The sequence below is a fragment of the Protopterus annectens genome, chromosome 15.part0 (genome assembly GCF_019279795.1).
Source record: "Protopterus annectens isolate FY-2018-M chromosome 15.part0, PAN1.0, whole genome shotgun sequence".
NCBI lineage: Eukaryota > Metazoa > Chordata > Ceratodontiformes > Protopteridae > Protopterus > Protopterus annectens.
The window spans coordinates 70,853,537-70,865,576 of record NC_056749.1 but is presented as its reverse complement, the minus strand read 5'-3'; the positions used below and the strand labels follow the sequence as shown (position 1 = coordinate 70,865,576).

The following is a 12,040-nucleotide window of genomic DNA, read 5'->3' as shown; positions in this document are numbered from 1 at the left end:
AGCTGAGGTTCCAGGTTTTATTTTTACTTCACAGGAGACTGTTTTGTGGTCTAATCTTACCAGAGAAGACATTACAGTAGGGGGTGTGCAGCACTCTCCCATATTAGTGAAGACCAGATCCAGTATGTTTGTACCCCTGGTTAGTGTATTGACAATTTAGTCCATAGAGTTTGTGTTTACAAAGTCCAGGGATGTATGTGCCTGCAATTTTGGTGTTGTATTTGGTTCCTAATTAATAGTGTGGTAATTAAAGTCACAGATGAATATGATATTGGACTGGATGATGAGTGTTTCCAATAAGCTTAAATACATTTATGAGGTTTCTAGATCATAGAGGGGGCCTATAGCTTGCAAGAAAGTGGTATTGGATTTTGCCTGTGGTGATTTGAACATGGAGTAGCTCAAGTGCATTGTCCTCTTTGACCAACCTTGGGGTATATTTATTTTTGATGTACACCGAGACACCCCCACCTTTAGTCCCTGTCTGTGTAGTAGCTGGTATAAATGTGTGGAAGGCATTATAGTTTTGCACTACCGGTGTTCTCTCCACCACTTTAAACCATGTCTGAGTGACTGCATCAATGTCATCATTCTGTTGGGTGAGGAGAGCTTGTAGGGAGTGGAGTTTCTTGTTTTAGATTCCTAGCACTGAGCAGTAACACGTTTAGATTTCTTTGGTTTCTATTTGCTATGTCAGAAGTACTTTCAGTTTGGCATTGCCTAACAAAGGCACCATGGGAGAGGACAACGTTGTACCTAATATCTGAAAGCCTAGAGGGGACAGGTGCAGGCCATCATTGGCAATGCACGACAGTCTGTTGACCATCTTCTTCCAAGTTGACAAATATTGCTCTCCCTTAAAAATGATACCAGAAACTAAGCCAATTATTTAAGCCAGTCATCTTTTATTTGGATGGTGGCATCATCCTTGGAGAAGGTAAAATGCTGCTCAGTGCTAGGCTCATGCCAGCCTGAGACACACATTTATAGAGTTCCATTATTATCATATAGTCCAGGGAGGTACGTCTCAGGTGACTCACACCCGCATGGACTATGACTGAGTCACACAGCTACTTGTAGTCCAATAACCTGAGTGTGTGAATAATGTGGCGCTGATAAGAGTTTTGCCTCACTTAGTCTGGTGAGATGGACATCAGTGTGTCTCACAATGAAATCACCAATAACCAGAATGTTGGATTGTGTGGTCACTTGCCTTATGGCCTTATAAAGGGAGGCTTCATGAGATGTGGCTGTATGTGTTGATGTGAGTATTGTTTTCAAAGAGTGCATTTGGGGCTGGTAAAGGTGCCTGTCATGTGTACTTCATCTAGGAGGTCTTTGGGGTTTAGTAAGGTTACATTTAAGTGCCTCAGCACATGTGGGTCTATGTGTCTGCTTCATGCTGTGTGAGATGGGTGCAGCATGTGTGCTACTTACATCCTGACTGACATTAGGAGTGCTTTTACCTCCAGTGACATTATGTAAATAGATCTCTCACATACCTTATCAGTCGGTTTGAGAATTAGCTGTTTTTTCAGTAAATATGAGGCAATTTCTACATTGCCTCAGGATGCCCATATCCACCAAACTGGTAACAGAGATAGTGGGAAAATCCACATCCATGATAACAGGCCCTTTTTTTAAAAAAATAGAAAAAATATTTATTTCTTTCCTCAGAGTTGTTATAATATGTAAAGTGGTACAGGAGGTAAAGCCCATTGCCTAGTGGAGTGAGGGAGTTTGCCCTTACTTCACCCAGGATTTTTTTTATCTTTTTAAACAAATTGTTTTATGCCATACTACCTCGACTTGAAGAGTTATACAATGGTAGCCTTAAGCACTACTAACCTAGTGTTTACTTGTAGGAGCTATTGTGGTTGCATGATGGTCTAATTGCCATTTCAAATGAAAGCATTGCAAATACTGATTTATGTTCCTGTTTAGAAATGACAGTTTGCACAGTACATGTAAACTTACAGTAGCCTCTGTTTATCATTTAGTACTAACATATTGTATCATGAAGACTCACTGGAATTATTTTGATATATGAGAAAACATAATCCTTCAACAGTGTTATTTTCCTTATCATTATTTGCACATTACCTGACAATACTACCTTTCACCTGTAAATTTCCAAGCTGATTGTGATAATTTGATATTGTTTCTTCTGTCTTGTAGAACCAGTGGTTGTGTCAACAAGCTGATGGACGAAGATGAGAAGGACAGGGCAAAGAGGTAAGTAAAGAGATGAAACTTACAAGCATCATGAAGCAGAGTGTCTGACCTTGGTAAGGTGTACTTACAAAAGATTATGACACCTGCTTTGACTTTTGGACTGTCCTCCTTTGACTTTACAGTACTCAAATGCAAAAAGCAAGATAACTTCAAAGGTGATTCTGTTACTAATAGGGATGTATGCAAAAGTATGTAAATGTAAATAAGCTATGTAGCAACTGGATTTCACTTAAAACTTCATTATTCTAGGACTTTCTGAATGGATTTCTCTTACTAATAGATTCTGAAGTTTTCTTATCGTTTCATGAGCTAATAATTTAAGAATTTAAATGCAACTTTTGACTGCATTTCATCAAAAATATTACATGGATACATTTTATTAAAGGACTTTTGACTGCATTTCATCAAAAATATTACATGGATACATTTTATTAAAGGATAAAAACTACATTGTTCTTGCCCTCGCTTCTTGTAGGGTAACCATTTGATATCAAGTAGGTACACCACCACAGAAATGGAAAGAAGTCATGATCTGAACAGGAGGTTTGCCTGAAAAGTTTTACAACTCTATTGCTAGAGTGATTTCTTTCTGCTGTTTATATGCTAGTTATATACTTGGTACTAGGGCTGCGTCCATGAGAATCATTAATCGGCCTACTCCTTCTACCCAGTTTATAATCTGCAGCCTTCACAATGGCAGATGACTCAAAGCTGATTTCAGCAGCTCTGCTGTGGAACTCAATGACAGCTGTCTCTAAAATGCTGTGCTGTTTAATGCAGCTTTTCCTTTAGGAGGAGTGCTCTAAATGAAGCACTCATGAATAATTAACAAAACGTTCAATGAGCTACACAAACTCCCAAATCACCTTAGCATAGCGTTCAGTCCCTGAGTGAGTCACTGACCTCAGTTACATGTTGAAAAATGTCTTTCCTCTCTGCTTAATGAAAGGTAGTTTGACAAGAAGCTCTACTGCATGGTTTAAAACCTAGACTTGCATGTAGTATGTTGTATCTATGGTACTACAAATATAGTAGACAGGCATTCTACTAGGACATTTTTCTGTGAGGGGTGACCAGATTTCTAGGCATTTTATTACTCTTGACTACTCTGCAAGGGTAACTAGGCAGGAGGTTGGTTCTCTAAATGTACCCAAATTTGGAAACCTTTATTTAATATAGTTTGGTTTTGGGAATTATTAAAGTAGGCCATTGTTCGGGAACTGGCAATTTTACAAAGATAATTAAAGCTGTGCAGTGCTAAGAAGCTTCATTCTGTAGTCCTGCGTTGCTTTCCCTTAATCATCCCTTGCAGTTTGACTTACTTTCTACAAATAACTTCATCAATATTATTACAACAGCCCCAAAAACAGGCATTCATAGCCAGTGGGATTACCAAGTTAATAAATGACTAGTAAAAATAACAAAAACTAGTTCTCCTGCTGTTTTATTCCTCACTGAAGGGCACGTTTGACTCAGAGAAAACTTTGGTGCATTTTTTGTTCCTTTCTCATCAAAGGAATAATGGAATTTTTCCAAACATAGAACTAAAGAATGTGGTTTTATTTTCAGTTCTTTCCTGTTTTTAGGAAGTATGGGAGACTTTGATCTCCTGTGGATCTCAGCAGTTCCACCTTTCTTATGGCACTGTGCACTTTCATATGTCAGCTTTGTAGGCCTTTAAGGTTCTAATTTTGGATGTTGTCAGTGATTGTTGATAGATGCCACCTGACAGATCAGGATTTGGTATCCTCGATACAGTTACTGGAAATCCCTTCTTTTCTCCTCAGCATTTCAACAAAGGTACTACTGTTTGGTCTTCATTCCACTGCCTCTGTTTTCAGGAAAGTGTTAGCCCTTATGACACAGGTCTTTTAGATGGACATTATGGTTTTCCCATGTTTAGAGTATTGGTTTCTGGTAGCTTCTTTTGGCAGTCTTAGTCTGAGTTTTTCCATGGCTTCAGTCACTATGGAGACAACTATAAACTAAGAAAAGGCATACTTCTTTCAGAAACAAACCTTTGCTTTCTTTAAGATGGCATGGGGAATTTGTGATTAACTTGTGCCATGCCTTTCCCCCAGTGGAAAGGCCAGGAATCTATCATTGTGTACCGCTTTGCACCACTAGGTTCAGGCTCCATTCCTATTATATGTGATGGGGCTTGTGCTGCATTAATCTCACTTACAAATATGGGTCTTGCAACTGACAGTCCTTACCAGTGTCCAAAAGGCTACCATTCTCTTGTCAACCTGCTTTTGGTCACGATTCCCTACCACCATTCCTAAATTTCACAAATGTTATCATGCAGTTTTTTTTACCAGCCCCCCCTCCCTCAGTAGGGGACTCAGCATTGCAGTCCTGCAGACTTCTAAAGAGGAGCTTGACATGTTGAAGATTTTTGTCAAAGGGATTGCCAACACCGTATTGAGGATTTTCTTTGAGAGCAATTCATTTGGGTTCTCTGCCATGTCCTCTTTGAGGGCAGTCCATCTGGGTTCTCTGGCATGTCCTCTCTCAGGGTAGACAGTTGTGTTTGCATCTCCTCCCAGTCTACACTGCTGTCTACCCACTTCTCTCCCTGTTTAGCACTTGCTTCTTCTCAGTGTGACCCATTCCCGTCTTTGAAAATTGAGTTGAATTTTTCATTCAGTTCTTTTGTTCTCTCCATAGTCGGGTGTAATCTGTACCACCTTTACCTAATAAAGTCACTGTTCCTTATCCTGATGCTGTCTGTCAAGTCCCAATTCCACTTGGCTTTGGTTGATCTCATTTCCTTCACTGCCATTACGCTTGCCTGATTGCCAAGTGCCTCCTCTACTGCTCCCTGTCCTTCTTTCTGTTTCCTGTCCTTCTTTCTGCTTCCTGTCCTTCTTTCTGTTTCCTGTCCTTCTTTCTGCTCCCTGTCCTTCTTTCTGTTTCCTGTCCTTCTTTCTGTTTCCTGTCCTTCTTTCTGCTTCCTGTCCTTCTTTCTGTTTCCTGTCCTTCTTTCTGCTCCCTGTCCTTCTTTCTCTTTCCTGTCCTTCTTTCTGCTCCCTGTCCTTCTTTCTGTTTCCTGTCCTTCTTTCTGCTTCCTGTCCTTCTTTCTGCTTCCTGTCCTTTCTGCTTCCTGTCCTTCTTTCTGCTTCCTGTCCTTTCTGCTTCCTGTCCTTTCTGCTTCCTGTCCTTTCTGCTTCCTGTCTGCTTTCCAGTTTTCTCTAATTGCTGCTCTTACTTACTCCCACATGCACACTGGCCTGATCTGGTGCATTTCTCCCCAGGCCTCCACTGAAAATTGGCTTTGTCCCAAGTTGGACTTTTCTGGTAAACAAATGTTAAATAAATAATAAATAAAATCTTCTTCTTGCATTTGAATCTTTTCCAGAATGCTGCATTCTTAGCCCTAAGCACTCCTTCTTTGACTTATGGCCACAGAATCTCTGTTCCCTCAGTGTTTATCTAGTCCCCTAGCTCATTTTTACTCTTTCCCAACCATTGTATATTTCCTTTTTTAGTTTCACACCATCATCCTTTTTCAGCCTTTATACTCCTTTTTGTCCTTATCCTAAAGCTCATAGTGACATGGTCACTTTTGGCCTAGTGTACTCTCATTTTGCCATTCATAACCCCTTTTGTCTATGTGCTGAATGAATCCAACTTATTTAAGATCGCAGTCCCATTCTTATATCTCTTAGCCCTCATAAGTTGGGAGCTCTCAGGTCTCCCATCACCCATGACTATTGTCTTCCTACTACTTGCTTAAGTTTATTCTTTCCTTCAGTCATTCATCCTTCCTTGGAACATTTCACATAAACTACTAACTGACAGTGAGCGAATGGTACTTGAAAAAGGTTTGACTTTTATCCCTGCCTTTGATGCAGACTTTAGTCAAAAGGTTATTGATTTGAGAGTCTTTGCATGCAATGTTAAAGACAATGTACGTTAATGATAGTTCAGTTGACATTTTTAAGAAACCTGGTATGTTTAACCTTAATTTACTGCCAGCCTTGGAAGTGTTTTATAATGCCTGTGAACGAGACTTACTATTGAGCAAAGGTATGAGTAAGAAGAGCAGGAAGCTTCATAATTTATTTAGAAATGAGTATGAAGCACTACGCAATGTTAACGGCATTTCTATCAGACCTGCTGATAAGGGCAGACCTGTTGTGTTAATGAACAGATCCTTTTATGATGATAGTATTAAGGGGCTTTTGAGTGTTTCTAGAGTCTATGAAAACAATTAGTCAAACAAGGGTAGAGGTACCTATTGGATCTGTCCACTCTACTTTATTTGATTACTTACTTGGAAATTATATTACGTATCATTTGTTCAAATATTTAATGGTTGATTATCCATTGATTCCTACTTTTAACTGGTTACCCAAGATACACAAGATCACCCCTCCATTTAGACCTGTAGTGTAAGGTCATGGATGGGTGATGAAGCCTGTTTCAATATATGTTGAGCACAAATTGAAAAGTGTTTTGAATAACACCAGAACAGTTTTGCATGATACTAAACAGTTCTCAACTGACCTTTTTGCCTTTCTGGATACTTGTCCTTCTAGGACTGAGATTTGGTTGGTCACCTTAGATATTTGCTCTTTATTTACTGTCATCCGTAATGAGACAGGAATAGAGTTTTTCACAGAAGTTTTACATCATAAGACAGTGATGACCATGGGGATATGATATGTTTATTTATGGAGCTAGTTTTAGAGCATAATGTTTTTGTTTCAACCACAGAGTATTACTGGCACCATACTGGTGTACCTATGGGCACATCTTGTGCGTATAGCTATTCCAGTATAGTTCTAGCATTTTGGGAGCAGAAGTATTTCTTGAAGAATAATGATTTTGCCTCTCATATTTATTTTTATAAACGTTTTGTTGATGATGTGTTTCTGTTGTGGAAGGGTACTAAACAACAGTTGGATGATTTTATTAGGCATATTCACATGACAACTGCATTTTTAAAGTTCACAGAAATGAGCTCTTATGAACATTTAGAATTCTTAGATGTTAACATCATTAAGGATGGAAGAGGGGATTTTAGTACTGGTCTCCATAGGAAAAATTGTCACAGAAATTGCATTTTGCAAAGACACAGCATGCACTTTAATTTATTTATAGGTAGGTGTTAACTGCAGATGCACCTGGAGATATCACTCGGATGTAATGAGTTCACATTACAGAACACATTAGGCATATGAGACAGCTATAGGAAACAAATGCACTCACAAGGGTAGACACCAATTGTACGAAATTCGATCAAGCATGTATTTTACAATATAACACCATGACAGGCAAGATCAAGGACATTTTAAGAAAAAAATTGAATATTTTTTAGAATAGACACCGAATTTGGCTGTGTCTTAGGGGATGGACCTATATTTATTCACGAGACAGGAAATAATATTAAAAGAATACTGGAGAGCAAGGGGATAAATAATTTAGGTAGGGGTAGCAAACCCTGCGGATGTTGTAGCTGGTGTACTTACATTAATAGAGAACCCTTTATTATTTTGCCAAATAGGCTTATGAGTAACATAGTTTTTCAAAAAGGGAATTGTTCCACTAAGGGTATATTTTATTTAGCTACCTGTAAAACCTGTTTGGCTTTTTATGTAGGCATGACTGAGTGGGCATTAAAAAGTAGAATTTACAAGCATATTTATGAAATCAAAAACAAAAAGGAGACTAATGCACTGTTGAAGCACACGATTAGTTGTGAGAAGTTCAACATGTTTAAGTTTGGCATTTTAGAACAGGTGACCCCAAACCCGAGAGGGGGGATTGGAAAAATCTTTTAAATAAAAGAGAGGTAGAATGGAAATTTAGACTAGCAGCCATGTTTCCACCGGGCTTGAATGAGTTTGTTACCATTACACCAATGTTAAAAGAGAGAGCAGACAAAATATGAGGCCAACACTTTTGTCTCTTGTTTCTAAGCATTCCTTTTTTATATATATACATTTTTTTATACATACATTTTTTACACTTTCTATTTAAAACATTAAAAAGGTGCAATGTGCAACATTATAGAAGTAGAGAAATGTAAAACGTTTGTGGTCAATGTTTATTATGTTTACAAATTTGTTCGTTATGTGAGTAAAATTTAAAAAAAATTCAAAGTATTTTAACATACACATTTTTGTTGTTATTTTTCATTCATACATTTAGGGGTTAATTACTTGAGTTAGTCTCAGTTTTAATTTCAACTTAAATAAATTGGAAGATCCTTTTTATTGGCTCACAGGGGGCAATAATGAATGAGGTATTATATAAATGTTTAATTGAGAACCTTTACTTTGTATTCTGATGAAGTCCCTACTGTTGGGACGAAAGTGCTTAATACGTTGTGATTAAAAGTGTGTGTTTTAAACCATATGGACTCTTGGTTTACATTTTTATACATCTTCTTGGTTTGGCTGATGACTTTTTTGCACTTGGATTTCTTGGCTTTGTTTGGTTGGTGCTCGAGAGCTAAGTATGGAAACTTTAGACCATTTTGGTCTTTCACCTATGGTATCACATGTGTCAGAGATATTATCCATCAAGGAGGATGTGACTTCTTTATGGGAAGAGCTTACGAAGCTACTTGAACTTTTAACACAAAGGGTGGGCAGTTTACATGCAGATCTGAACCATGGAGTCAGCAAGAGTTCTGGATTTAATGCGATACTAACAGCTGTTCCCATGGCAACACCATTCAGGTTGAGCTAACATCGCATATGGTGTTGCACACTCCAGGGCATCCTGGAACTTGTTATGCAGCGGGAAGGGTTCATGCTGAGGGAAGGAGGAACGGTGTCCCTTCTACACTTGCGTTCAATGGACATTCTGGTTTAAGAAATGAGGAAGGTGGTCCCGGTTTCAGCAATGCATGAGACGCACTTACTACAAGAAAAGAACAAGGTTCTGTAGTTAATAATAACTCAGAACTTGGGTTTTCCTCTACAGAATGTGCAGCCAACCCTAGTGGAGATTCTTGCTCCACAGACTTACAGAATGATTTCAGGGACAAGTTTTTTGATATTATGCACAAAGATTTTTGTTTTTGTGTTCAGGTTAGAACATAGGATCTTAATGTTGGTCATGACTCCAATGTTGGTTTCTATTCCTTGAAGGTAATGATGTACACCTCTGAAAAAAATGTTTTTTTAAGTATAAAAGCATGCACATTGAAATACTGTATCTTAGAGAATGTATGAGAATTGGGGTCATACCACAGGGTCTACGTGTCTTTAAATTCCAATTTGGGATTAATTATTCTGACCACATTGTGGATGACTATACCAAAACATTTGACAGATGGGGCATGGAGCCTTTGGATAAAGTTTTAAAATATAATGAAGAACAGAAGGAGTGATTAGCTAGAGAAGTGGAAGAACTTAATAATAAAATTTTGGCCGATTTACTGTTTTCACAATATGAAAATTATAGAGTGGACATGCAACCATTTATTTAATAAAATAATGTAAATTAGAAAGAGATGTTAAAATAAAGTGGCCTACCTAGCTAATCAGTTCCTACAGAGTGTTGAGAGGGAATATGACAGGTTTGAAACCAATAATATGGGTAGGGATATAGTGGTCAGAGCACAGGAAGTTTTCAGTTATAGTGAGGCAACATCCCATGACCACTAAAGTGAAGACCGCAAAGGTTTTCAGATGACCCAGCACTCAGAAAGATAGCAATCAGGAGAATAGAGAAATCACAGGTACATTTTCAACACCCACCAGGTGATTTAAAGAGAAGGAGTATGTATAATCCCCTTTTACACCCCCTTATAAGGATCTATGAAAACATTGTTTTGGAAGAGATATACAAACAATGGTCAGAAAATAACTGGTTTTACCAAAATTTATCAAAGGAAGAAAGTTCCCTATTACATGACTTAAGGAGGGCTAGGTCTTTACATATCATGACACCTGACAAAGGGGGTGGAATGGTTCTTTGAAATAACAAGGATTATCTTACTGAAATGCATAAAATTTTATTTGACGAGTGTAATTATGCCCAAGTTTCCAGGAACCAGATCAGTATCTCATACAACAGAATAGATTCCTATTTAGAGGAATGTGTACTCACTCAGTGGGATCAGTTTGGACACATAAATTTTTAATTAATAATCCGATTGTAACAGCTATGTTTGGGATTCCTAAAATACACAAAAATATTGTTAAACCTCCTTTCAGCCCGATAGTTTCAGCAAGTGGATCCAAGATGCACCCCCTAGTGGTTTTGATTGACAAAACAGTGAAACATGTCATTGAAAAATATCCCCACCTAGTAAAAGACTCTTGGGAATTTTTGACCTTGTTGAAACCTGAGGTATGGGTTAATGGGTTGATGTTTGTCACAAGAGATGTAAAGGATTAGTTTACTTGTATACCACAGTAGAAGGATTACAACTTTTTGAAGATGCACTATTTTCTTGTTCTGATTTAAGTCACAATGAGGTTACATTAACATGTGAGCTAATGAGTATCATTCTGGAAAACAAATAGATTTATTCTGAGGGGCAATATTTTCAACAGAGTAGAGGGGTAGCAATGGGGGCAGCCTGTGCCACTGTGTATGCAAACATTGTATTATTGGGATGGGAATGTAAAAATGTGTTTCGCTGTGAGTATTGGAAAAATATCCAATTATAGATTAGATTCTTGGATGATGTATTCATTTTGTGAAAAGGCAAACAGGAAGATATTGGAAATTTCATTAAGTATTTAAATTATTCAAGCAATTTTTTAATTTTTACACACCAATGGGATCCACATAAGATTAATTATTTGGATATTACTATTTCCCACACACAAGGGGGATTCAAGTCCAATATTTACAGAAAGGACACATTTTGTAGCTACTATTTATATTTTACAAGTTGTCACCCCTTAGTACAAAAGAAAAGCATTATAAAAGGACAGACCATTCGGGTGGCATGTATGACTTCCCATTTAGAGGATCTAAGAGGAGAGTTTAAAGAATTGAAAATTATATTCAGTGAGAGGGGGTACCCCAATTCATTGGTGGATGTTATTCTAAGAGAGGTATTCACGGAATAGGAGAACAGGTACAAACCCCTTCTCGGAGGGGAGTACAAGTCCATCTAGACACCAGGGTAGACACCAATTGTACAAAATTCGATAAAGCATGTATTTTACAATATAACACCATGACAGGCAAGATCAAGGACATTTTAAGAAAAAACTAGAATATTTTTAGAATAGACCTCGAAGTTGGTAGGGTCATAGGGGATGGATCCATATTTATTCACAAGACAGGACATAATATTAAAAAATACCGGAGAACAAGGGGATAGATCATTTAGGTAGGGATATCAAACCAAGTGGAAGTTGTAGCCAGTGTACTTAACATTAATAGAGAACCCTTTATTATTTTGCCGAATAGGCTTAGGAGTAAGGTAGTTTTTCAAAAAGGGAATTGTTCCACTAAGGGTATATTTTATTTAGCTACCTGTAAAGCCTGTTTGGCTTTTTATGTAGGCATGACTGAGTGGGCATTAAAAAGTAGAATTTATGAGCATATTTATGAAATCAAAAACAAAAAGGAGACTAATGCACTGATGAAGCACACGATTAGTTGTGAGAAGTTCAACATGTTTAAGTTTGGCATTTTAGAACAGGTGACCCCAAACCCGAGAAGGGGGATTGGAAAAATCTTTTAAATAAAAGATAGGTAGAATGGCAATTCAGACTAGCAGCCATGTTTCCACCGGGCTTGAATGAGTTTGTTACCATTACACCAATGTTAAAAGAGATAGCAGACAAAATATGAGGCTAATACTTTGCCTCTTGTTTCCAAG

General features: G+C 37.8%; 1 protein-coding gene across 1 annotated transcript in view; it reads left to right on the top strand.

Moving 5' to 3' along the window:
• LOC122789623 (circadian locomoter output cycles protein kaput-like) overlaps positions 1-12,040 on the top strand; it is a 1,222,827-nt gene that overhangs the window by 363,653 nt on the left and 847,134 nt on the right. The window contains exon 2 of the mRNA XM_044057016.1: positions 2,179-2,235. Within this exon, the coding sequence (XP_043912951.1) occupies positions 2,204-2,235 (32 nt within the window). The 5' untranslated portion in view covers positions 2,179-2,203. The remainder of the gene's footprint in view (positions 1-2,178; positions 2,236-12,040) is intronic.